General features: G+C 37.5%; 1 protein-coding gene across 4 annotated transcripts in view; it reads right to left on the bottom strand.

The window, feature by feature from the left end:
- wt1b (WT1 transcription factor b) overlaps positions 1–24,577 on the bottom strand; it is a 32,364-nt gene extending 7,787 nt beyond the window's left edge. Inside the window, exons 1-5 of one of the 4 annotated variants that reach the window (XM_084124723.1) lie at positions 24,508–24,570; positions 19,062–19,148; positions 16,184–16,233; positions 6,939–7,061; positions 4,466–4,556 (exon numbers count right to left, since the gene is read on the bottom strand). In XM_084124723.1, the coding sequence (XP_083980849.1) occupies positions 4,466–4,556; positions 6,939–6,960 (113 nt within the window). In that variant the 5' untranslated portion in view covers positions 6,961–7,061; positions 16,184–16,233; positions 19,062–19,148; positions 24,508–24,570. Of the gene's footprint in view, positions 1–4,465; positions 4,557–6,938; positions 7,062–9,418; positions 10,403–16,183; positions 16,234–19,061; positions 19,149–24,507 lie in introns of those variants that run through there. The other 3 variants (XM_084124724.1, XM_084124722.1, XM_084124721.1) reach the window with 3 other exon arrangements.
- Positions 24,578–27,229: the final 2,652 nt, after the last annotated feature.

Genomic DNA, 27,229 nt, shown 5'->3' with positions numbered 1-27,229 from the left:
AGTTAATTTTTTCTTTATGAAAGATGATTTTCCATTTTTTATTTAATAACAGTAAAAAATAAATTATATAATAATAATTAATTATAATATAATATAATATAATATAATATAATATAATATAATATAATATAATATAATATAATATAATATAATATAATATAATATAACATAATATAATCAGAAAATAAAGAAGTCATGGTGATTTTTCATTAATGGACTGGTTGCCATCACATTGCTTCCAAATAAATGACTTTCCATTACAGCTCACACCAGTGAGTGTTTCAAAATGCAGCTTCTAGGCCAAACACTGATGAAAAATAAGGTGGAATTTCCCTTTTTCACACCCCTCTGATTTCACTACGAGCGTTGGCCCAAGGGTTACTGGAACACAGTGTAATGCGAGTGAGTGAGATTGTTTGTGTGAGTGTATTTTCTTTCCAAAGGCAGTTTATAATGAGAAGGGGGAATAATTGGAACGCTTTGTTCGGGTCTTATCAAAACTGGATGTGTTATGTTGTGTTCTGTGTTCTCCTTTTTCTCTAAACTACATGAAAGCAGTATCTGAAGAATGCACACTGATTCCTATGTGACTGATAAGAAGCTGCATTTCTCTTTTATCGTCTTCTTTCTCACCCTTCTATTAAAGGTAGGGTAGGTAGGAATTGTCTAAAAAACTTCTTTTCCAAATTTGTTTAAACTTTATTTATATATCAATACATAATTAAAATGTAAGTACTCTGAAAAAGAAAGTATAAAAATCGAGTGTCTGTAGACCTCTCACGACTGTTTTAAAGACAGCTCATTATTTCCATTCACTCCACCCCCTCCCTTCTGGGCTCCTTCCAAAGCCACGCCCCCAAAACACATGAACGCGCGACTCCGACCGCTGAACTGGAAGACGCATTATTTACCTGAGACGAGCGGAGAGGAAGGAGCACAGTGCATGTAGTGACATCATGTCAGAATCACATGTAATAAAAAAAATCTAACTTTATCATTATGAATATAAACAAATAAGATGTATTTTAGTACTCACTATCAGGCTAGCATATTGATATTGGTAAAGTTTAAAATATATATTTTTTGATTCGCTAACGAGCTAGTTATATCTATAAGGCAAAGCTAAAAACAGGTTGCATTGCATACACGTTTTTCCATTACCATCATTTACACTGTGATGAAGATGAATTTCGTGTAAGATTCATAACATATACGGTGTTCTGCATGTAAGAGTTTCCATGATGAAAGCATTGTTGACTCTGATGAGGACTACACTCCAGAGACAAGTACCGCATCGTCAGCTCGAGGACAGGTCCGGGGTCGAGGGCGAAGCAGAGGAGGTTGTGCAACTAGGGTCCGAGGATATTGACACGCGTTTTATTCAAAGACTTTTTGTTCATTACCTTTTCTAGTACTGTCTTCCTTTTTTGCCTTGTTTGCCTTCGCTAACTGCATATGCCGGTAATGTGAATTTTTGATTGCTCTTTCTCTGCCATTGTTTTGCTATTCCTAGGTTCCGTGCCTCTTGAATTCCTCAAATCAAACGGGTGCGCGCGCATATGGGCAGATCCTGTGTGGCAAAAGGGTGGTTGCCATGGTTGCGAGAGAGTGACAGTCGCCTAAGCCAATCCTTTGTTTCGTCCCGAATGGAAATAATGAGCTGTGTTTAATGCAGATTAAACGGTCTAGAGTCACTCGATTTTTATACTCTTTTTTTTCCAGAGTACTTACATTTTAATTATGTATTGATATATATAGAAAGTTTAAACAAATTTGGAAAAAAGTTTTTTATAAAATTCCTACCTACCCTACCTTTAAGGAATTGTTTACTCCAAAATGAATTTCTTCAATAATTACTCGCCCTCTAGTAATTTCAAATCTGTGTTGTTATATTTCAATTGGACATGAAAGAGATATTTAGCAGAATCTTTCAAGAAAAATTCAAAATAAATTAATACTTGTATTTAGAAAGGATGCATTAAATTGAACAACGTTATGTTACAAAATATTCCTATTTCAAATAAGCACTGCTCTTCTGAACGTTCTATTCATCAGCGAATCATGGTTTCCACAAAAATATTAAGCAGCATAAATGTTTTGAACATTGATAATAATCAGAAATGTTTCTTCAGCAGCAAATCAGCATACTAGAATGATCATGTGACACTGAAGACTGGAGTAATGATGCTGAAAATTCAGCTTTGATCACAGCTTTAATTAAATTTTAAAATATATTCACATAGAAAACAGTTTTAAAAATTGTAATATTATTTCACCATATTAGTTTTTACAGTATTTTTGATTAAATAAATGCAGCCTTGGCACGCATAATTGGTGAGACTTGAAAGCAGTAGTTTTGAACTGTACTGAACATTTTTATTTACTGATTATGATTTAAAATAACAGTGTTGGAATGCCACGAGGGCAAGTAAATAACGACTGGATCTGATTGCTTTTCCAATCAAAGCTCTCTTCTCCTTACAATAATATTCATCTTTTGCATACATGGCTCTTTCTTTTAAACGTCCTGATTTTGCTGAGTCAGACGCGTTCCTTGGTCAACATATTTTGTTGATCCTGGGACAACATTTCTGTGTGAAAATGTAACCCTAACCCTAACCCTACCCCTAAGCCTAACCCTACGCATAAATTATCCCTAAAATCAGACGTAGAAGCCTGATCGTAGGCCTAAACTTGAACTGTAAACTTGTCCCTCAAATCTGATTGGTTGATTGGAATGTTGTTGCAGTATCAACAAAGATGTTGATCCAGGAACATGTTGTACTTGGTGAAATCAGGTTCTGCCTTTCTGTCCTTCCCCCTCTCTCCTCCTCTCGTGTCTCTGGGGAAGCCCAGGCCGAGATGGGAAGAAGAATTCAGAGGAAACGGGTAGTAGATCACTGTGAGTGTATTTTGGCCTGCTGAGAGCTGCTGTGCAGTTCTTAACCTTTGTGCAGACAGCAAGACTCACTGCAGACTTATGGGGATTTATCTGAGCCATCCAGACTGAGCTTCACTGAACCTCCATTCAGTCTCAGAGAGCAGAGGAGCAGTGCCACAGCAGACACACCATCAGCAATACATATTTCACTTCTTACACTAATTAATGTGCCTTTCAAAGGAATGCTCCGGGTTCAATACAAGTTCAGCTCTATCGACAGCGAATGTGATTTCCACTGAAAAGGTCTTTTTGTACAAACAGCAAAAATCATCTTCACAGTGACGCATGTAGAATGGAGATCTATTGATTCCCATTGCATGAGATTGGGAATAAACAGTAAAAAAGATGCAGATTTGTTTGAACCGCGAGAGACGTCGACTCTCATCTAAGCTTACGCTACTCCTACAGTATAGGTCGGGTCAGAGGTCACTCTTCCACCAGAACTAGACTCGCGTACGACCGTTACCGGAAGCCATAGTGATTATAGTTTAGAAAGTTATAAATATGGATATTTTTCTTACAAAACGCATTACTTTGCTTCAGAAGGCCTTTATTGACCCCCTGGAGTCGTATGGATTCCTCTTATGATGGATGGATGCGCTTTTTTGGGACCATTCACTCCCATTATAAAGCTTGAAAGAGCCAGGATATTTTATAATATAAGTCAGATTGTGTTTGGCTGAAAGAAGAAAGTCATGTACACCTAGGATGGCTTGAGGATGAGCAAATTATGAGATAATTTTTATTTTTGGGTGAACTAACTGTTGTTAGATCCATCTCTCCTTGTTTCTGAGTCTGCCCTCTCATTACAACAATATATAGCCTCACATTTCTGTTATGAACCCTCCAGAATGCCTTGGAGATTTTAGCTTTTTTTACAGACTGAGGGACAAGCAAAGTCGTTGTCTATGGTACCGACAGCACATCTCAAATGCTGTCATTAGATAATATCCAGGAATCTCCCTTTATTTCAGCAGTTGCATCAACAATTCTTTGTGTTTTTGTGACTTCTTGTAATTCGCGGCTGCTTGCTTCCTCTATGATGCAATTTATTGCATTTCTATTGTTATTATTTCATGCATGACAAATCATTGAGGGTTATTAACTTAATAAGTGTGGTAACACTTTACAATAAGGTTCATAAGTTAACATTAGTTAATGTATTAACTAACATGAACTGACAATGAGCGATCCATTTGTTACAGTGTTTATTAATCTTTGTTAATGTTAGTTAATAAAAATACAGCTGTTCATTGTTTGTGCATGTTAGTTCACAGTGCATTAACTAATGTTAACAATTACAACCTTTCATTTTAATTATGCATTAGTAAATGATGAAATTAATATGAACAAAGATTAATAAATGCTGTAGAAGTATTGTTCATTCTGAGTTCATGTTAACTAATGAACCTTATTGTAAAGTGTTACCTAAAGTTTTAATGATCTTCATAATAATGAAAACATATGCTTAACTATGTCTGTGTGAGTGTAATTTGCATTGAGTAACTGTGATAAGGAAGGTACCTGTTGAAGGTGTTCCTCAAAAGCAGGGCCTGGCTGTCAGGAGGACTGTGGCACCCATAGACAGGTGGTGGGACGGGGTACTGTTGCTCACCTGCATAATCACAAAATCAAAGCACATATTACAACTCAAAGAGCATATATGATGTCAACCATATCTGAAAGAAAGTGAAACAAAGCGTTTTACAGTAGAGCTAACACTAACAGAGAGTGTGGCCTGGTCTTCACTGCGGTTATCCAAACAGCGCAGGGCTCGCTGAGACCATAAAGCAGTCAGCAGAGTTTCTGAGGGCTCACTGTTCATGTCTTAGGGCAACAGTCATGGATTCAGTCCCCCGGCAGCACTAAAAACATTCTTCTCCACAATTCTGCTTCCTTCTGATAGCTGGCCGAAGAAGAGAGCCCATCATTTATGCCAGCGTAATTTACTGTATGCTTAATGAACTTAGAAACTGTTGCGTTCAGTGTTTTGAGTGTTTGAGGAAGGACACGAAGAGGTAAAAATAAGAGCGAGAAGGGAGGAAAAAATGAGAGTATTTACTGCCCTGACATTAAAGCTCCATCTGACACGTAACCTCGAGATGATCCTTGCGGTGCTTTAGTTTCTCTCTGAGCTGCAGATGCAGTGATCTCCAGATATCTACACGTCTTGTTTGTCATACTTTACTTAAATGTACTCTATCCTGCACAGCCCTTGTGCAAACTTTTAAAAAAGAATACTTATTACGGAAATAATAAACTTAAAAATGAAAATTCTTATTGAAAATTCAGGGTGGAGAACATATGAGGAAACCAATAACCAATGTTTATAGAGTCATTGCTTCAATGACAAAAGATAATTCATTTTATGTGAAAGACAAGTGGATTAGGGGGCTACGGCTCGAAATAAGTGAAGAAGTTTGGCTGGAGATATGTACTCAGGCTCAAAAAGTCACGAACGGCAATTTGTGGAAGGAATTTCAGTGAAAGATAAATAACAGATTTTTCAGAACACAAGTTGTGGCTAAAATGAATCCGAATCAATCAAGTCAATGTTGGAGGGGGTGTGGAGAGACAATGGCTACTCACTCACATATTTTTTGGCAATGCCCATTGTTAGATCATTTTTGGAAATCCATTTTTACATAAAGTATTGAATGTTGAACTGATAAGAGACCCTCTGATAGCAATTCTAGGGATGAAGCCAGTTGTGATACAAAGTAGGAAAAATATGTATTTATTACAGATATTACTGGTAGCAGCAAAGAAAACAATTACAATAAAATGGCTTAAAAAGGAGTCGCCAAACCAAGCTGAATGGCTAACAATTTTAAGAAATATTTACACTATGGAAAAAATGACATATTCGTTGAGATTACAGAGGGAACTTTTTATTGAAAGATGGGCACCATTAATGACGGTGATGGAGGACCGTTAGAAATGACCCTCATTATATTTGCCAGGGGAACTTATACAACCCATGTTTTGTTTTAAGTTGATGTTTGTTCTGTTCACATTGTTTATTTTAAATGTTGCTAATTATTTTTTATTTCTTATCTTCCTTGTACTTCTGGACATATTCTCCTGTGGACTTGACCATACGTAAGAGTGTGTGAATGCTATGAACCCTTGTACAGGATATTGTTTCTGAAGTAATTGCCGTATAAGGAGATTTGAAGAATATTCAAAATAAAAAATAAGTAAAAAAGTTAATCATTTACTCACCCTCAAGTTGTTTCAAACCTGTATGAATTTCTTTCTTCTCCTGAACACAAAATAAGACCTTTTGAAGAATGTCGGTAACCAGACAGTTGATGGACCAGATTGACTTCCAGTAGGAAAAAAAAAATACTATGGAAGTCAATGGGGTCCATCAACTTTGGTTACCGACATTTTTCAAAATATCTTCCTTTGTGTTCAGCAGAAGAAAGAAATTCATACAGGTTTGAAACACCTTGAGGATGAGTAAATTATGACATAATTTTCATTTTTAAGTGAACTATTCCTTAAAATGTGAAGTGACCACAATGTTATTTACAGTTTAAATGTATATTAAATGCAGTTAGTTTAACTTAAGAGTGCTTTTTTGACCCAATTACATACATCTTTATATGCAATTTCATAATTACTTTTATTGTATTTGAAATATGGTTAAAGTGTACTGACGAGTATTTAGCATTTAAGCATTTATGGTAGACTAAAATATACAATTAAGCATACTTTTTTTTCTCATGGGTGAGCAAAGTATTTAAAGGTGAAGTGTGTGATATCTGTCACAAACAGGTAGCTCCGCCTCCACACTCACCCCATTGGTTGAGTTATTGTTGCTGTGTTGGAATGGTCAGGATGCTCAAACAAACAGTATTTGCCAACTTTCCACAGAAATCAATCTACTTTCAACTGTCTTACTTTTGCATCATAATTATTCCATTTACTCATCATTTATTCAAAGGCATTTACTGCTTTATAGGTCACACTGAGAACATATTTTCCTTACCCATAGTGCTTTGTGAGGACATGGGGTCCTCGTGTTTGAAGGTATTGTTGGGGAATGGAGGTGTGTGGTGTGCAGGTGTGTGACCGTAGCTGGGAGCTCCATCAAATGCTACTGTACCATAACCTGTGAGAGAAAGAGACAAAACAAGTTAGTGTTTGTTTGTTCTTAATGAAATCTATTTTCACTGGATATACACTCCATTCTCCGCAATGGACAAAGGGACCAGGTGAAACATCACACAAACATTGTTTTATACTGACAGACAAAGTCAAACAGAGTTAAGTCACACTAAAGAAAAAATGGTAACACTTTACATTAAGGTTTTAGTGGTTAATGTTAGTTAACTTGGACTCAGAATGAACAACACTTCTACAGCATTTCTTAATGTTAGTTAATGTTAATCTCAACATTTACAAACATGTTTTTAAGATCAAAAAAAGTTAAGTTTCAGTTTAAGATCATGTTAATATTAGTTATACACATACTTGTTGTACCCTATAATACCAGTAATATTAATATACATAAACATCCATTGGCTGAAAAACTATTCAACTAATGCAAACACTGAAAAGGTCTCACTACTCCTAACAAATACACATTATAGTTTTCCAATACACATCCCTCGCCATCAGACTTATAATTCATAACCCGCTTGGGACCAATGAGCTTTTGCAATTAATCACAATGTCATTGTGACTTTTCCTAAAGTTAATCTAATAATAGATGAAATGCAGGGAGACTGTGTCTAATCTAGTCTACAATCAAGTACTGTGATTTAAACTGTGATTGTGAGTGCAGATTTAAAGGAGAGAAGCTCTTCAAGAGTTTCACATGCTGCTGTAAGTCAGTCATCAACACAAGGAAAAAAATATATATAGATTGATATTGACTTATATTGTATATTGAATGTACAATGCTTGTTCCATGGAATGAATACCTATAAATAAAGACCAATCTTAATATCTATTGAGCTAAATCACTGCAGAAAGCAACATTTCACGCTTTATCTTAACCTCTTAAGACCATTTCATTTGACATTTTTGTTTCGGTTTACTGAAAATTACGGTTTCAGTATTTATTTAGTTGGTTCACTGTAAACTACTTCTTTAACCATTTGAGAAACATTTCAGTCAATTTTCCTTTAAAACATCAGAGAGCATCAATCTTCTGCTTTCCCAATAGTTTTAAGGAGACTGTAAGTGTCCTTCAAAGAATCTGGCTGGAGCGAAATAAAGACGATCCATACGTTTATCAAAGCATATAAATGCCTTTATATGGCATTATTCAGATATTTTACTTCTATACGTCCATGTAAATCGTATAGATGATTTCAGATTATTCAATAAAACTAGGTTGCACTTTATTTTACAGTACGTGCACTTTCAATGTACTTACCCACAAGCGTACTGAGTAGAGTACGGTAACTGCATGGGTTAATTTAAGGTTTAGGGGAAGGTTCAGGGTTAGTACCTTACAACGATAAAGTATGTTCATGCGAAACAGGACTGTAAAACAAAGTGCTACCGAAAACTATTTATGTAGTCGTTTAATGAAAAGTGCATGTTTAACCGCACTCTAAGAAAAGCCGGTTACACTTTATTTTTAAGGTGTCTTTGTTACACTGTAATTATACATTTAAGCACTAAGTAATATTAAGCAACTACATGTAGTTATAGGGTTATGGTTAGGGTTTGGTTTAGGGTTAGTTGCATGCAAGTATGCATAATTTACAGTTATTACTACAGTAACTACATGTAACATAGATGTAACAATGACACTGTAAAATAAAGCGTTACCAAAAAATCTTTCAAATAATGTAATGTATTGTGTTAATATGAAGGAATTTTCCATATTGATTTTTCACAGGTGTTTAACCAGTCTTTTGAATTAATGCATTGTTTTGTGTTTTAGGGTTAAAAAAAATTACTGTAAACTTAACGGATAATGTCCTGGCAGAAAATTGCCTGTACCTTTTGTTTGTTTGTTTGTTTTCTACAATATGCTGGTTATCATATACAATATGATGTGATTAAAATAATTATTATTTGAGCAATTCTAAATCAGGTAAATCACAAACGTGTATAACTTTAAGATTGAACTGACTTCAAATGCATGATTAATGCACTTTTCAGAAATAATATTTTGAGGGTAATAAGAGATCCTTCATGAGTCATTTGTTATCAACAAAAACACACGCCCTACATTGTAAAAACAAACAAATTTTTGATTTTAGTAAACTAAATTTACTGTGTTTGTGCAACTGATGTGTCAAATGTATTTAAATTGGCAAAATAAAAAAGTTATCCAACTTTTGTTAGTAAAACTAAAAATAACGAGTTGAGTTTTTTTACAGTGTACACACACAAAGTACCACTCTGAATTTCATGTTCTTTACGTTGTGGACACCAACAACAGAGACACACAGATAATGTGGCTCATGACAGAGCGCATGTGATCCAGGAACGGGACGGCTGTCTCACCCTGGTTGCGCGGGACAGGAGGGTTCTCCAGATACGGCCCGCCGGAGAACATCCGGCTCTGGCTGGAGGGAGAATCAGCAAACGGCATCCCTGTGAGCTGGCCTGTGAAGTGCACGGTGAAGGCCCCCAAACCGCAGTGAGGATCCTCGTGAGGGTCTGCGGGCCCCCAGACAGGCTCCTGTTTGACGAAGGACTGTGAGGGAAGAGATCCGTACGGGGAGGCCGGGTGAAAGTCCAGCATCGGTCCCCACTGTGGAGCTCCGCTGAGAGGCAGGGAACAGCTGGAGTCCCTCCCCGGCAGCGCCGGGACCGCTGGAAGCAGGGCGCTCAGGTCTCTGACGTCCGATCCCATCAGGCCGCACGGCTCAGTCAGCATTTAGGAGGATTTTCTTCGCTGCAACACCCTTGAATATCTGCACCCTAGATTTCAAGAAGAACACAGAGGTCTCCTGCGCTGACAACTATAGGAAAAAGACTTTAAAATTTCAAAGGCAAGATCTTGAAGGGTCTATCAGCCCTTGAAGAGGTCCCGTCAAGGTCCAGTCAAGCAGAAGTCGTGTTTGTCTGCTGGGAAGCGCTGGTGATGTGCTAGTAGAACTGCATGGGAGAGTCTGAGCAGGAGTAACTTCACTCTTATCCATTTGTCTGGGACTATCAGCTCTAAAAAACACCCCACCATCTCCAGAGGAGGAGCCACAAGCTTCACTTCTTCTGTACCTTACTCATCTTTTACTCGAACAGCACTTTCAGTCCTCGTCTGACTAATGTCTGTGAATGTGTGTGCATGAATAAGTGTGTGTGGGTGGGTGGGTGTGTGTGTGTGGGGGGGTGTTTGTTTGTTTGTTGCTTTAGTTAGCATGAAACCTAATTGTGCAGCTGTTTCTCATAGAACAGAATTGATTTTATTTGTTAGTGTTATTTTGTTAAATCAAAGTAAATATACACACTTAATTTCCCTAAAATAAGTGTTTTGTGTTTGCATAAATGCTTTAACATCCATGGAATCATTCCATTGCACAAAAGGTTCTTTTTTAATGGGAAAAAATGGTTCTTAAGATTATTTAAAATGTTCTTCACACTAAGAACTGTTGTCTGGAAGGTTCTTTGGGGAATCTAAACTGGCTCTTCTATTGCAGTGCTACAAACAAACAAAAAAACTTTTTTGGAACCTTTTTTTTTAAGATAAAAAACTTTTGCTGTTTTGCTTTTCTCCTCAATCTCAAATGTAAGTCCATTATATGTTTAGAGTGTACTGAATGAATGCAGATAAGGGTCTCCGACTGAAGTGTTGACACTGTGTTCTCCGTGGGGAAGAATAAATGAGTGCTATCTAAGGGATTTGTGTTGTCAAAGTGAAGATTCAATTAAGCTGATGGATGTGCATTGGGATTGAGCAACACTGTTGTGAAATACCAGCACCGTCTGTAGCCTGTTTGAAAAAATAAGAGATGTGAATGAAAGGCAAAAGGGGATTTTTCAACTTTGCAATTGAATAGATGACATAACTTAGATTTAATTTGTTTATGTATTTATATTCACTACCATTCAAATCTTAATTTTCTTTTAATGTTTTTGAAAATTTCTCTTCTACTCACCAAGACTGCATTTATTTGATACAGTAATATTGTGAAATATTATTACAATTTAAAATAGCTGTTTTCTTCTTGAATATATTTTAAAATGTAGGCCTAATTCATTCCTGTGATCAAAGCTGAATTTTAAGCATCATTACTCCAGTCTTCACATGATCCTTCAGAAATAATTCTAATATGCTGATTTGTTGCTGAAGAAACATTTCTGATTATTATCACTGTCAAAACAGGGACTTTGTTTATTATTATTTTTTATAATTTTTGTTGCTGTTTAACACAAACCATTCATGTAATAGATATATATATACAGTGCTATGCATAAGTTTAGACACCCATGCTAAAGTTGGCTAAAAAGAGGAATAAAAAAATCATCTTTTGGAAATTGAACTTAATGCCTTAATTAAAAAAATTAGGAAAAATCCAACCTTTAAGGACACCAATTTTCTTTGTGAATGAATAATGTATCGTAAATAAATAAATGTTCTTCCTTAAAATGCAGGGTGCATAAGTTTGGACACCCCTGTGTTAAATTCCCATAGAGGCAGGCAGATTTTTATTTTTAAAGGCCAGTTACTTCATGGATCCAGGATACTATGCATCCTGATAAAGTTCCCTTGGCCTTTTGAATTAAAATAGCCCCACATCATCACATAGCCTTCACCATACCTAGAGATTGGAATGGTTTTATTTCAGTTAGCCTAATAGCTGGTTTGATTTGCATTGAGAGATGATCTTATGGAAAGTACTCCATGCCAATCTCTAGGTATGGTGAAGGCTATGTGATGATGTGGGGCATTTTAATTCCAAAGGCCAAGGGAACTTTATCAGGATGCATAGTATCCTGGATCCATGAAGTAACTGGCCTTTAAAAATAAAAATCTGCCTGCCTCTATTTAACACAGGTGTGTCCAAACTTATGCACCCTGCATTTTAAGGAAGAACATTTATTTATTTACGATACATTATTCATTCACAAAGAAAATTGGTGTCCTTAAAGGTTGGATTTTTCCTAATTTTTTTAATTAAGGCATTAAGTTCAATTTCCAAAAGATGATTTTTTTATTCCTCTTTTTAGCCAACTTTAGCATGGGTGTCTAAACTTATGCATAGCACTGTATATATATATGCATATATATATATATATATATATATATATATATATATATATATATATATATGTATATATATATATGTATATATATATATATATATATATATATATATATATATATATATATATATATATATATATACACTGTATATATTGGGCCCTATTTTAACGATCTGAAACCCAAGTATCGAATGTGAAACGCAAGTAACTTTGTGGGCAGATCTCGGGCGCTGTTGCTATTGTTGCTGACCCAAATCTAAATTGGGTTGGTCTGAAGTAGCTACATTACTCATAGGTGTGGTTTGGGCGTAACGTGAAGTAAACCAATCAGAGCGACATCTCACATTCCCTTTAAGAGCAGGCGCGCTTGTTCCTTGGCGGATTGCTATTATAACGGCGGATTTGCCGATCACGCCAGGAGCGGTTCACAGCCGAGGAGACCGACGTTCTCGTCAGGGCCGTAAAACACAGAGAAGTGACATTGTATGGGGATGGAGAAACCCACCCAAATTAGCTTCGGTTAAATGGGTGTATAATAATTTTGGTAAATGTGTAAGCTATATTTATGCCTATTTTTCACATCTTCATGGACACTACAATGATTTCCCTCGTGTGGAATATTTTTTCTTGTAATTATGTATGGTTTGCAAAAATGGCAACTGCTGCATCTGTGTGTAGATGAGAGAAGCAAAGTGTATGTGCGTTGTGCACACGCTACATTATGGCCAAGCATGCGCCCTTAAAATACCATCTGAATAACGCGCCACTGACTTTAGACTAGGTTTTTCCTGGTCTGTGGCGGAATTGTTTTCTGAAACTGCAAAATAGCACCAGGGAACGTTTGCGCCGGAACACGCCTCCTCTTTTCGCTGAACCGCCCCCGGGAGCGCAAGTTCATTTCCTAATTTACCAACATGTGTCTGTGGAGGGAAAAGCCCACTGTGCGCGGGTGCAAAATAGGAATGAGACATGCGTCGGTGTACAAAGTCAATTGCGCTGGGTGCAAGATAGGGCCCATTGTATTTATGTATATATTATATATTCTGATATCGGATTGGCAGGTTTTGCAGAGAAGGCGCGTGTTTGAATTTAGTAAAGAGGTATAAAATTGCTTAGTGTTCCTACTTTAGGCTTTCTCAGTTAACATAACAGCTTTTCAAAAATAAAACAAAATGATATGATCAATAAGCCTCAAGCCTCAATGCCTCAAGCAAGGCTGAGCTTCCTAATCAGGGCCACATCCGACACCCTCCCAAGCGCCCAGAATCTGCATCTCTGGTACGGCTCAGAGGAGATCTGCCAGCTTTGCGGCCATCAGAACCCCAGCTTACAGAACACCCTGTCCAGCTGCAAGACGGCACTAACCCAAGGACGTTATGGTTGGCGCCATGACCAGGTCCTGCGAAAATTAGCTGAAGTCATCGAAACACGTAGACTGGAAGGGCCAGGCAGCAACATCTCAAGGGCTGATTAGGTTCATGAGGCAAGGGGATGAGGCATTAAGCAGCAGTACAAAGGAGTGGTCCCTGCTGTCTCCCGGAGGCCACTGAGAGATGAGAGCTGATCTTGATCGCCAGCTTAAGTTCTCACAGCAGATCGCTGTAACCTCCCTCCGGCCAGACATCGTGCTCTGGTCTGCTATCGAACAGTCATTATGGTTGAACTGACAGAAGATGGCCTGGAGTCTGCGTTTGAGAGCAAGAAGGAGAAGAATGCAGACCTTTCAGCTGCATGCACTTTCACCTATCCAGTGAATGTAGGCTGTCGAGGCTTCACTGGAACCTCCACTCAACGACTCCTGAAGTCTCTCGGGGTCAGAGGCGCTAAAAGATCTGGCTGAGGAGGCAGAGCAAGGGAGCTTCAGGCTCTGGCTCCGGAGAAAGGACAAGCGGGGGAAAGGAGGATCCTAGGGCTGGCTGCAGGGAGCGGTAGGGAGACGTCCCTGCCGTTGCTCCACCACCCGGAGATGTTCCGGGATTAAAGGAGCGAAACATCAACGATGGGTGGCTCCCGGCTGACGGCTCTGCAGACAGCCCAAACGGCACCGGCGGAGGTGCGTCAGGCAGAAATGCTTTGCAGGTATTCGTACTTGTGCTTACAACTCATGACAACATCTTTTTTTACATTACTTCAAAATAATCAAAATAAGTTAACAATTTTCAACTTTTTTTAATAAGTTCTAAAATATTAAACTAATTTTTTAAGTCAGTTTACTATCATTTAAGTTGAAATGGCTTACACAGTCAGGTTGATTGTACTTAATTTAAGGCAGACACTTCAATTTTTTTTTACATTACTCAGGAGGATATGTCTCAATTTGTTCTAGGCTTAGGCTCAGTCCCAATGAAGATAGTCATACAGAGGTCCTGTGAGGTTCAGTCTGTCCTTCTGAGATCACCCCTTCTTTACCTCTTCACCCATGGACATCTGGAGTGTTGGTCTGAAAATATATAAATCCACTTTGTGAGAACTCTGGAGGTGTATGACTGAGACAGACTCCAGCAGAGCTGATTCCTCAATGCATGCATCATCTGTTTTATAACAGCCAAATAATGGGGAATTCCTCACTGGAGACTTGAAGACCATGCCAAAAAGCAACCAGATTTCGCATGGCATTTGTATACAAATGTCTTCAGCAGTGCTCTGCTCTTTGTAGCCTACATAATTAAAGTAACACTGTGATGGACTGGCCATCCATCCAGGGAGTCTCACTGTTTACGGCCCAAGACGCAGCGTAGCCATGCTAAAATACACTAGTAACAGCTGTGACACGAACACACACTACATACAGCACTCAACCGCATACTACTCACTTTAGTTTACATTTGTCAGGGAATAAAAAAGTGCGGAACAAAATGAATTTTGCTTAATAAAAATAATATAAAGATAGATTTCAGAGAGTGCCAGCTGAGTTGGAACAGTGACAACATTCACCATGTAACACAGCCTCTCCTAGCTTATTGCTTAATTATATTTGGTGGAGCTCTTTGTGATGTAATCGTGGATAGCTGAGGACATTGAAAGGTAAGAGGTCTCAAAGAGGTCATTTGACTGAATAACTGTCAATAACTCCCTGTTTACATACAGTATAGCAGATGAGATTCACTCCAATAAACACATCCAAGAAAATGAGAAATTACTTGTACTAAATGCACATTTTTCTTGTTGTATTCCTCGTTTTTAAGTCGCTTTGGATAAAAGTGTCTGCTAAATCCAAAAAATGAAATGTTCTATAAAGTGTTTTAACGTGAAAGAAAGAAAGAAAGAAAGAAAGAAAGAAAGAAAGAAAGAAAGAAAGAAAGAAAGAAAGAAAGAAAGAAAGAATGAATAATGACACTTGTCTTCTGTAGAGCTGCTTATAGTTGAATTGAGTTCGTTTCATCACTGATGAACTTTGCAACATTGACAGTTATTGAACCGAATTAAGCTGAATATTGATACTATTTTCTAGTGTAGAGCTGCTGCTGTTTTACAGCTGAGACTGAATTTTGTTTCATAATTGATGAACTTTGCAACACTGACTTACTGATCTAATTTGACTCTACATTGAACTAAACTGAGCTGAATATTGTTATTTTCCTTGTTATTGCAGTTAAGCTGCTTTAATAATATGACTTTAATATAATGTGACAAGTGCATCTAAAGGAACGTCACAGAGGGCTTGGGATCAGAAAAAACTACCGTATGCATGTTGTTAATTCAGTTTTGCACCAATCCTGTGTATGAAATATGAGTGAAGATTAGAAACATTAAACAAATATTAAAGGGGTCATTAATATTTACTATTATTAATATTTACTACTATTTAATATGAACTCAAGCCCTCCCTCCACGTCTGCGTGTGTGTGTGCATGTGTGTGTGTGTGTAACCTTTTACAACAATGTTTCCCATTCCTTTGCAACACACTTTGTCATCACTTTCCACATTATAAAGTGAACTAAAGACAAAGCTTTCGGGACCTCTGCTATGAAACACAGAACGCATTAGCGTGGTTCTTCTGTAGCGTTCATGGGCACAAATATTACAACATCTCAAAAGACAACATCACATGTTACACTTACCGATATAAGCTCTGCAATGTCTTGTAACAAAGGAAATACCCTTTTCAACACTGCAAAGAAGAAGGGAAAAAGAGAAAAGAAAATAAAGGAAGTGCTCCATAAAATAGGCAAAGTATTTCATAATCCAACGACTAAATGTATCTAAAGGTCCAAAAAGGTCAAAGCCAAAACATGGCGTGTTGAAAAATAATCAACACATCTGAGAAATAATAGCAGTATTAGTAGTGGTGTCTGGAAATGATTACTACTGCTTATTTTCAGGATTCTTAGGATTTAAAGGGATAGTTCATCCAAATATTTATTTAAACATTGATCAACGCACATACTTTCTCAGGTGTCACACAAGCACGTTTGAGCTTCTACAAGGTTTGTTGTCGTGTGCAGTGTTGGGGTAACAGATTAAAAGTAACACGAGTTATACCTAATCAGATTACTTCTTCAAGTAACAAGAAACGTAACGCATTACTTTACAATAATTAATGATTTAATCACTTACTACAAAATATCTGAGTTACTTTTTCAAATAGTTGCTTAGTTTTCCCATTCACTGGCAGCTTTCCTGTCCCCATGCGAGAAATGTTGTGTGTGCTGTGTGTGAACATGATGGTTATTGTAGTTGTAAGCAAGCATTTACTTATCTCACTTGATCGTCTCAAAATTAATGAAAACTATGAAATGCAAACCTGCAATAATGAAATATGTTAAATTACACAAATATACTTTATGTATTTAATCTCACTTTCTTAACGAATGAATTTGCTGCTGACCTTCGATGATCCAATTCAGCCATACTAATAAGCTGAAATGACTTTAGAAAAACATCACATTTGTTTCATTTTTTTGTTTTTATTGCTGAAGTAAGAGAGTTAAACTTCTCCTGTTCATCCTCCTTCATCCTATACTTCTGCAATCCAGAATGGCAGCAGAGCTGAATGGTTTGTTTGAGCTGCGCCCTCTTCTGTACAGGCGTGAAATGGCATTTCCTTCAGTCTTCTCATTCATTTCACTTTTAGTATGAAAGGACCTTTGACATTTGGCAAAAATATAACAAGCAAACCCAGCCCAGGTGAGAAAAAGGAACTTAAGTTACATAACACATTACTTTCCAATAAAAAGTAACTAAGTACTTTTCCTCTGTGTTCATAGTTCAGTTTCTAGCCACTCCTCCTTCAGTTGATTTGGTTCAGCTGTGTCCTGTTAGCTACTATGGTTACTGTCATTGCGTTATTTAAGCCCTCTATTTCTCCCTGATCCTGGTCTTGTATTATTTGAATTCCATGTGGTTGTAGTATTTCATGTTTATTCCTAGATTAAAGTCTTCTTTAGTATCCCCATCGTTGTGCACTTGATTACAGCCACTCCACCTGTGACAGAATACAAGACCTTTAACAGTTTATTTTTAGCTGAGTTTTCTTTTGTTTGTTTTCCACCATCACCGTGGACATTCCCGCCGTTGCTCTATGTCTGGAGCAGAAGGACCGCTCCCTAGAATCTCACACCAGGGATTTCTTGGAGTTGGCGTGCCTAACACACTATCCCGACCACTCGCTGTGTGTGTTTTACATCTCCAGCCTCAGTGAGCGGTCCTCGGTAAGATTTCGCCGCATATGTGGAGTGGGTGCATTCACCATCGGCCTTGCAGAGCCTACCAACAACACTCCTCCACCAAATCCAGAGCCACGTCCCAAGATGGCCGGCATTCCTGAGTCTCTTCACGTCATGCCTGCCGAGCCTGAGCTTCTTCACGTCTTCACATTATGCCTGCTGAGCCTGAGCTTCTTCACGCCATGTCAGCCGCACCTGTGTCTTCGGACGAGATGGCCGCCGTGCCTGAGTCAGCTACGGTGGATGCAGCGCACATTATGGTCACCTCAGCTGTTTTGTGTGTGTGGGCAGCGCACACACCGGCTCCGGCCCGTGGGCCCTCGGCCAAGAGGGCTCGTTCCGCAGAGTCTCGTTCTGCCACGCCCGAACCTAAGTCTTCGACCAAGATGGCCGCCACCGCGCCTCAAAATTCGCCTCTGGTCCCTGAGCCCGCTTCAACTCACAAGCCAGCTCCAGAGCCCAAAACTCCACCCAAGACATTTTTTTTTGGGGGGGGGGGGGGGGGCTACCTGTCTACGGAGGCTGTCCCCAAAATGCTCCGCCCTGAAGGGCCGGCTCCGCCCTGGTCCCCCGAGCTGCCGGCTCCGCCCTGGACTCCTGAACCAGCGACGCTCTGGTGGCCCCCTGAACTGCCAGAACCTCCCTTGTTCCCTATATCACCGGTACCGCCCTGGAGGCATCCTGTCCTGCCTCTCCTAGTCAGCCTCCAGGGATTAAATTTTTGCCAGCTCTATCCCTTTAAACAGACCTACTACGGTTTACTACGGCATTACTCATCTCGCAAGAGTTTGTGAATCATGGGGCTTGAGGACAGGTGTGTTATTGCTTTTCTGAGTGATCAGACTTGCCACAAGGACATTAGAAGGGGAAAAAAATCCAATAGACTTACACTGACATGCATACTATATACAGAATACAGACATGAGAGTGCACCAGAACACAGAAGTACTTTTTATTTAATGAGCCATTGGTAAAATATTACTGGCAGATCAGATAGACTCTATTTACAACCAGAAAAGCTGAATTTATGTCTTTGGCTCCTTTACAAATACACCTCATCAAGTAAGCCATGAAACGAAAACCCCACCTATGACTGAACATTTTGTCATTGATCTAATTCTAATGGTGTGAATGTAAAGGGGAAAAAAATGCAGAGTTAGAAAGGTTTATGGAGGGATTTTTCACTAAATGTATATCAAAGCTCAAGTGGTTCTCAGTGCATGATTTTAAACATGCACAAGAGTATGCTTCTTAAAGTGTGCTTTGAGCTGACCTGGAGATAGTTTATGGGATGAGTGAGATTGCATCTCCTCAGAGATAAAATCACAGTACAGTCACCACAGCAACAGATAGCAGGGTCCTAAAAACAGAAACACAAATCACTAAAGATATTCTTCTCTCATGAATACATCTCTTTCCAACACATGTCCCTCTGTGTCATGTTGAAAACAAAATGACCTGGCGTGCTCTAGGGGCCGTTTACACAACACCGTTCTGAACTAAAAATGTAGAAAAAGAATTGCGTTTTGGCCGTTTATTTACATGACAACAGTGTTTTGATGGCCTGAAAACGCAAGTTTTTAAAAACAATAGTTTTCGCTCCATGTAAACTACAAAAACACAAATTTGTGAAAACGGTGACGTCATGCACATACATATAACGTATTCAGTATAAAGGTGTGTAGTGTTTCTTTACAAAGTGCCACCAACTCTGGCCTGGCATGAATAATACAGTGTTTTTAGTCGTTTTCGCAAATCCACGTGAACGGGGATCATTTTGACCATGTTGTCGTCTGTATGTGAAAAACAAAAAGGAATTTTGTTTTTGTTTTTAGTACATCATGGTGCTGTAAATGTACCCTAAATTCCAAAAGACCTTCAGAAGGAAAAGCATCTAGATCCTTATAAGATAACTTCATGTCCATGGGGTTAGTGGCGTGTGAAGCGCCTAGTTCTTGTTGTTCATCATCCGCCCATCTTAGCTTTGTGATAAGACTGCTATCTGACTCTGCAACAGCAGGTGCATGTGAGTCAGTCCACAGAGGATAAAAGTTCACAGATCAGCTGAGTTACAGTAAAGAAATCCACATCTTCACCGTTACACACCCACCACACAAAGTATGAGACATTCCATTAGAACTCGGAAATCATGTGTGATTTCATCATTGCACATTCTAAACAGACAATTGGGAAATAGTGAATGTTGCCAGACCAAACACTGATTATTACCATCACTTTGTGCACTCAGAAAAATATTTAGGCCTAAATTTAAGATTTATGTATTTGAATAGCAATTTCCATCCATTTGGATTACAACATTTTAACATAAACTAATAAACTTACTGTAATACATGTGTGACAGTGAATAAATGAAACAGGTAGTGTAATACTAATAAACTGAATGTGTTTTAAATACACAATAGCCAGGTTTATATAAGTAGTGTCAATAAATAAAATGTGTTTCAATCTCCTGCATTTAACTAAATTAATATTGTTTGTTCCACTGCTAGTCATATTGTATCCATGTTTATACTTTTTAGCTGAATACTTTTTTTTTCACAATTAACAGGTTTATGCTGATTCTATGCAATTTGAATAAATGCATTTAGAAAGTACAATAGATGAAAATAGTTAATAATAAACTATGCCATGTTTTTTTCATTTATGTATGACTGACATGCATCACAGTAAGTTAATGTTAAAACTGTGTAATCTAAATAGATGGACATTTTATATGCATTTCAAATACATAAATCTTAAATTTAGTCCTAAATATTTTTTCAGTGTGATATCATAGACTAGAGTCAGAACACTGAACTTGTGTCCAGAATAAAAAAGCATGCCAAACAGAAATGTTGAGTTTATGCACTGTGCTTCACACCACAAACCTATTGACAATAGAAAATGGGCCAAATTTCACTACTGTGACCGCACCTTAAAGAACTATTTTTTTTTTTTTTGAGTCAAAGAGACAAACAACCCTCAAACTCACTTGTAAGTTTGAATCAGACTCAGTTACTGACTCCTTGACTGAAACGTGAATCATTATTCAGTTATGTCAATCCAAAATGAACCAAGACTTAGAAATATTTAATTATTTAATTATTATTTAACTCATTAAAAAAATATTATATATATATATATATATATATTTTTTTTTTTAATGCCTCTAAACAGGGAAAAACAGAGTGATATTTAGAGGTAAATTCAGGTATATTGGGAATGTCCCAATTATCCTGAATTAAAGGCAGGGTAGGCAATTTATTTTATAAACCCTTTTTGTTATAGGCTGGTTGAAGCTCTCTTCACATCCTGATAGCAATCAATAATAGAAGTGGTCTAAATATTAAAACATGGACACATATCTTCTGTGGAAGTCACAGGAACAAAAAATGTTGGTCCAATCATTGCATTAGGTCCAAATGCTTGATATGATGTCCTACCTGCCTGTCAACAAATGTATTTCCATACCTCTGCTCACCTGTTTGCGCAGACATCACATGACATACAGGGCTGTAGACACAGTCACCGGGCAGCATAAACAAACAGCAGCCGCTTTTACAGTCCCTCCTGAACTAAAACAACAAGCTTATGCAGTGTTCATGCCATGTCATCATAAACGTAATTATGAGAGATCAACTCATGAGTATTTATCTTATAAACTTAACGCTGAAATGAATCTGCAGCAGTCAGGTGGTGAAAGTCAGAGCTCTTTAAATTGTTCACTTTCACTATTATTGTAATGTTGTGTGCTTTGAGACATGAGGTAATTTAACGCCGTCTCTCGTGACGTTTTGCTGGTGCTGCTGTGTGCGTTCATGTGTTTTGGAGGAGGCGTGGCTTTGGAGACGCTCTGAAGGGAGGGTGGGATCTATGCTTTCAAAGCTAGCTTGCTATTGCTAGCCTGTCCAAAATTGCCTACCCCACCTTTAACCCTATATGGTGCAAATACTATCAGGATCAAATTGGAAGTAATATGTATTAAATACAGTAGCTACAACTAGAAAACAGTAGTTTATAAAACTATAACATTGCAGTTATTGCACACTAAAACGCCGTCAACATCAGTGACTGTTGCTAAAGCAAGAAGCTTTGCAATCAAAGAACTGCAGCTGTAATCGATGGTTATGCAATTTTTCCATCTAAAAATTCATTTGGCTCCTAAACGTTTCATTTTAGGAACTCATGGTTCTCAAAAAAGAAAATTCTGAAAATTCTTCATCTGGAGACCTGCTTTGACATTTCAGGTTAATCTCAATGACAGAAAGGTAATTTTTTACTTCTTCATGAAGGATGGACAAGCACAGTGACTCATATAACATTTCCAGCAAGAAAACACACTCACTCCATTCCCTTAACTGATAGGGCTGACACTCCAGTCATCTTACAGACATATATACTGTACGTTACCGAGAATTGTACGCACACTTTCTAGAGAAATCTTCCGTACTGCTAATGCACAGTGCAGATTGGAAACTGTAATAATTCTAAAACTCCCATAAAAAAATTATTATACTCTAACATCTTCCCCCGTCCACACTCTTAAAAACAACGGTTCTTTACTGGCGTCTTTAAAAGAAACTGTAACATCCATGGAACCGCAAAAGGGTTTTTATAGTGGAAAACGGTTTTTTTCTTTACAATAAGAAAAACCGGTTCTTTTAAGAACTGCACACTGAATGGTTCTTTGCGGAACCAAAAATTATTCTTGTGCCATTGCTGCCAAAACCCCCCTTTTAAAACCTTTATTTTTAAGAGTGTGGTAGTGGCCATTTGTCCCACATTCCTGCCCACCCCCCGTTCGTTCCTGCGCACCTAGAATCAAGTCACCCGGGGTGTGTGTGATTCGCTCAGGCGTTGCGCTTTCTGATGAGGTCACTGACCTTGCTGATAGAGGAGAGCGGTCCTGATACAGGGAGGAGAGGAAGGCGGTAACACAGACTGTGGGAACCAGAGTGTTGACTGTCTATTTTGTATCTATTACACTAAATAGAAAAGCATTTTTTATCATAAGAAATCATCAAAAAGAGCCAGGAACATGGCGTAAAACTGTCTTTCAATCCGGGGTGATCAAAAGCATCGTTAAGTAAGTTCCAACTTACTTCAATGACTTGGTGCTTTCTGAAAACAGCAAACATTCACACAGTTGTGTGGTTTGGAACCGCTCTCCATCTGCATAGTTTCTTGATAGTTGCTGATAGTACGGCAAATGAGCAGAAAAAGTAAAAAGTAGTTTCTTAATTATTTTTCTTATTATGAATAGATCCCAATTCCATCATTGAGTGAATAAATTGTAATAATCTCTTCAAGATTTAAACTCATATGTTTATCCAACACAATATCACAACATTTTGGCAAACTGGTGGCTAATTTGTATGAATTCATATTTGTGCGTTTTTGTACGACCTGCTTATGCCCTATACTGACGGTTAGGGTGTGGGTGGAGCTTCATGCTCTATCTATCTATCTATCTATCTATCTATCTATCTGTCTATCTGTCTGTCTGTCTCTCTCTCACTCTATATGTCTGTCTATCTATCTCTGTATCTGTCTGTCTGTCTGTCTCTCTCTCACTCTATCTGTCTGCCTGTATCTGTCTGTCTGTCTGCCTGTATCTGTCTGTCTGTCTGTCTGTCTATCTCTCTATCTGTCTATCTATCTGTCTGTCTATATGTATTTCTGTCTGTCTGTCTGTCTATTTATCTACCTGTCTTATCTGCATTCTAAAAACAGGTTACTTCAAAAACAAGAATTACAATTTTCAGGAAAAGTCAGGAAAATTATAGTGCAAATAAATGCAAAAATATATATATTTTTTTTGTTGTTTCTGAATCTATGGTTCCATCAGTTTTGGCTTGTGACACAAAAAGTGTAATGTTCTAAGTGGCATTCAAATTGAAAATAGAACAAAAGTGTTCCGTAGTTTTTAAACTACAGTGGTCTTTGATCCATTACTGTTATTTCCTCAATCTGTCAATGTTTCCACATTCTCTCTGGCATTGCGTGGCGGTCACTCATGTAACTTGGTCGGTATCTGCGACCGCTCCCTGTGACTCAATGTGAACAGCCAACCACACTGACCCAACATCAAATTGAAACCTTTACACCATTTCATAAACATCAGTGAATAATCCTGAAAAGCCCCTAACACTCTAAGGGTAACACACAACATGTCAATGATGCAAACTTTATTTCATTATTCCATGTTTAGCAAGATATGAAATATCAGCAGTAACTCTATCCAGACAATGGTGTATTAGCTCATTTAGACAGCTTTACTATATTTATAAGATCTGCCTCCTGTACCCCCAGCTTTGAGCTTTTCAAGAGAAAAACAGTATGGAAAACCTACACCGCACTTAAAAGATATATTGAATTCCCAGAAGAAATATCCAAGGATTGGACAACGGAATTGCCTTGACCTGAGAGACACGCATAAATCCCAGGATAGGAATACAAGTAACTGTCAAGGTGGTCCCATACTGGCGCTCGAAATGTAATACTATCATCTAACATTCAAAAGACCATCACCCTTGTTGTTTTATGTGTCCAAGGTCAGGTTTGCTTTAATCTTTTAATTGCAAGATTGATAACCGGATGTTGGAAGAATTACACAGACACTGAGATAGAGCTTATTTAGGGCCAGATGACTTATGTGACTCATAAACTTTAAACCCAGAATGACCTGCTGAATGCAGAATGCTTAAACTTTTACATACCTTACACTTGAATTCAGTGCCAGTAATTCCTGCCTGTACTTTTGGTAAGAAATGCAAGCATGATGTGCACCTAAAGGTTAAAAAGTGTAAGCAATGCATTAAACACAGAAAATAACACTGAATTATGCAGTCTGATCAGGTGTTCATCATATCTATGAGTGGGAAAGACATTTTAAAGAATCTTTCTTATTAAAGGAGGTTCATATTTGCCTTACTATGCACTCAGCAAGTTTTTTCTCATTCAGTATTTTTACACAAAGAAGTTAATATTTGAAAAGAAATGAATAAGAAAATAAAAACTTTTGACATGTAACATTATCTCATCAAAACAATAAAATGTTATTAATAAGAGACAACAAAAATCCATCTTCCAAACCATATATTTTACTTTACCCAAATACACTTTGATAACCTAAGTTATATAGGCCTAATAATGGTTTATATTTTAGATTTGTCCGGACGGATTTTGCATACATACGATATGTCATATGTTGCGTCACGTCAAATCCGTAGCTACACAGAGAAAAGGAGCTGAAGCTGAACGTTTTTTTGTCACAATGAATGAGGAACAATTAGCCATGGATAATTCAAAACGGAAACCTCTGGGGAATCACCTTTTGTAAATAAAAAAACTAATTTATTTGTCCATCCGCTCTGATAAGATGTCCTGTATATCTGCGTTGCTACACGTGACCGGCGCCTTGAACCATATTCTTCCGCGCAGAGGAGCAGAGCCGAAGCACAAACATGTTCTTCCGCGAGATACATGTAGTTTATTTTTTAACCACTGGAGGGCTACAACTGACGTAGTATACTAGCTTTAAAACTGTGTTCACTGACATGAGATCTAAAAAAAAATCCAGTCATTTCAGTAACTATGTTGAGATCACATGACCAGCCAAATTTTCCTCACTTTATGTTTAATAAAATGTGAGTTTCTATTCATTTTTATTTACAATGAAAGCTGTGATCTGCTTTTGTGCGGTGCTGCTATAGCAGTAGGCTAGGCTATCAGAGCCATTCCACCGAATGGGTGACATTTCTGTCCCCAGAACATCATATGTATAAAATTGCATGAAAATTAACTCTAAAATACATTTTATTATTAAGCAAAATGTCCTGCACATTAAGCTAACTACAAATTTAAAATGTATAATTTAAAACATTAATAAAAACTACATAGAACACAACAAAAATAGCATGTTCTGCATGTTGCCACTCTCTATCTCTAAACTTTGCCATGAAATATAATGATTAAAATCCTGTATCAGTTTGTGATTGACTGTTAGCTGCAGGGTCCTGGGTTGCTAGGCAACAGGGGCGGGGATATAGACAGACAAGTGATAGAGAGACGAGAGCACTGTGAGTTTTGTTCGACAACTGCATATGTTAAATAAAAGAGACTCTGAGTACATCATCAAGTGTCAACTGAATATCATGACACTTCAGAAATCTTACTTTTTGGGGATTGTTGTGTGACTTTATATCCAATCTATTTAAAATGTTTTTTGTTTGTTTTTTATGAGAAAAAAATATTTTATCTAATATTTCAGATAAAATACACATTTTCACTTACACGGGTTTTCACTTAGTCCTGTTACCTTAAAACATTCCCCCCTCTGAAAAACTTCCACAAGACACATTTTCAACAGGAAGTTGCATCATCTTGATCTTCTAAAGGCAATGGGAAGTCCTCTAAGTTTAATTTCTGTATATTTGATCATAACTATGACTAAGGTCAATTTCAACATACTGTCCTGTTACCTAAATGATTTCTTAGAATTTATTTGTTTATTTTAAAAATATTAACTTTTGTTAAGTTACTAGAATTTGCTCAGTGTCCTCTTGCTATTAGCATGTATGCTATGTAGCCATATGTCATGCATTTGATAACTTTTTGCTTAAAAACTCAATCCTGTTACTTATATGAAAAATAACAGGAGTGAGTTAAAGTAACAGGAGTGAGTAGAGTCCTCTGTTTTGTTGATTTAATACTGTAAATATTAGTTGATATAATACTATTCACCTGAATTATGAGTTTTAAGGTTGCAATTACTTATATTGTAGACATTAGCATTAGTTTTACAATGTGAACACCGTACTTCCAGGAAGCCAGTCCACCACAAAGTGACTCAAACGTTTTGTCTGTCTTCCTTATATTTTGTAGAAGATGGAGAAAACCATACAATGGAAGGAGCAAAACACACCCGCAACCCTCTCTTTTCTCCCTTTTTTGTCTTAACTTCCCTCTTTCTTTCTCCCTCCCTCTCTCTTCTTCTCTCTCTCCTTCTTTCTCTTTCCACCTCATTTGCTGTGAAGTACTACTAGCATATATTACATCACTTCAACACAGAAATCTTATGCACACACAGTGAGTGTCCATATGTGTGTGCATGTGTGTGTGTGAGAGAGAGAGTGTACATGCTCTCTCTCACACACACACACACACGCACACACATATGGACACTCATTCCTGTTTCCTGTTCCTCATTCCTGTTATTTTTTTATTTTTTTAAATAAAGTTAAACCACTGTTTTTATCAGTTTTGTTTAGTCCATCATTTATACAATTGTTTAATAAATTTAATTATTAAAAATATATATATATAAACTTGAGGCTTATGTCTTCTTTAAAATGAAAAAATGGCTTTGTGTTTTTTATTAAAATACACTTTGCCTTAATATATAGTGATTTTTTTTTTCCACATATATAAATTATTTGA

This window comes from Abramis brama (assembly GCF_963993115.1).
Source record: "Abramis brama genome assembly, chromosome: 9".
Taxonomy (NCBI): domain Eukaryota; kingdom Metazoa; phylum Chordata; class Actinopteri; order Cypriniformes; family Leuciscidae; genus Abramis; species Abramis brama.
The sequence above is the reverse complement of the archived record's forward strand: the minus strand, read 5'-3'. Positions and strand labels throughout refer to the sequence as shown.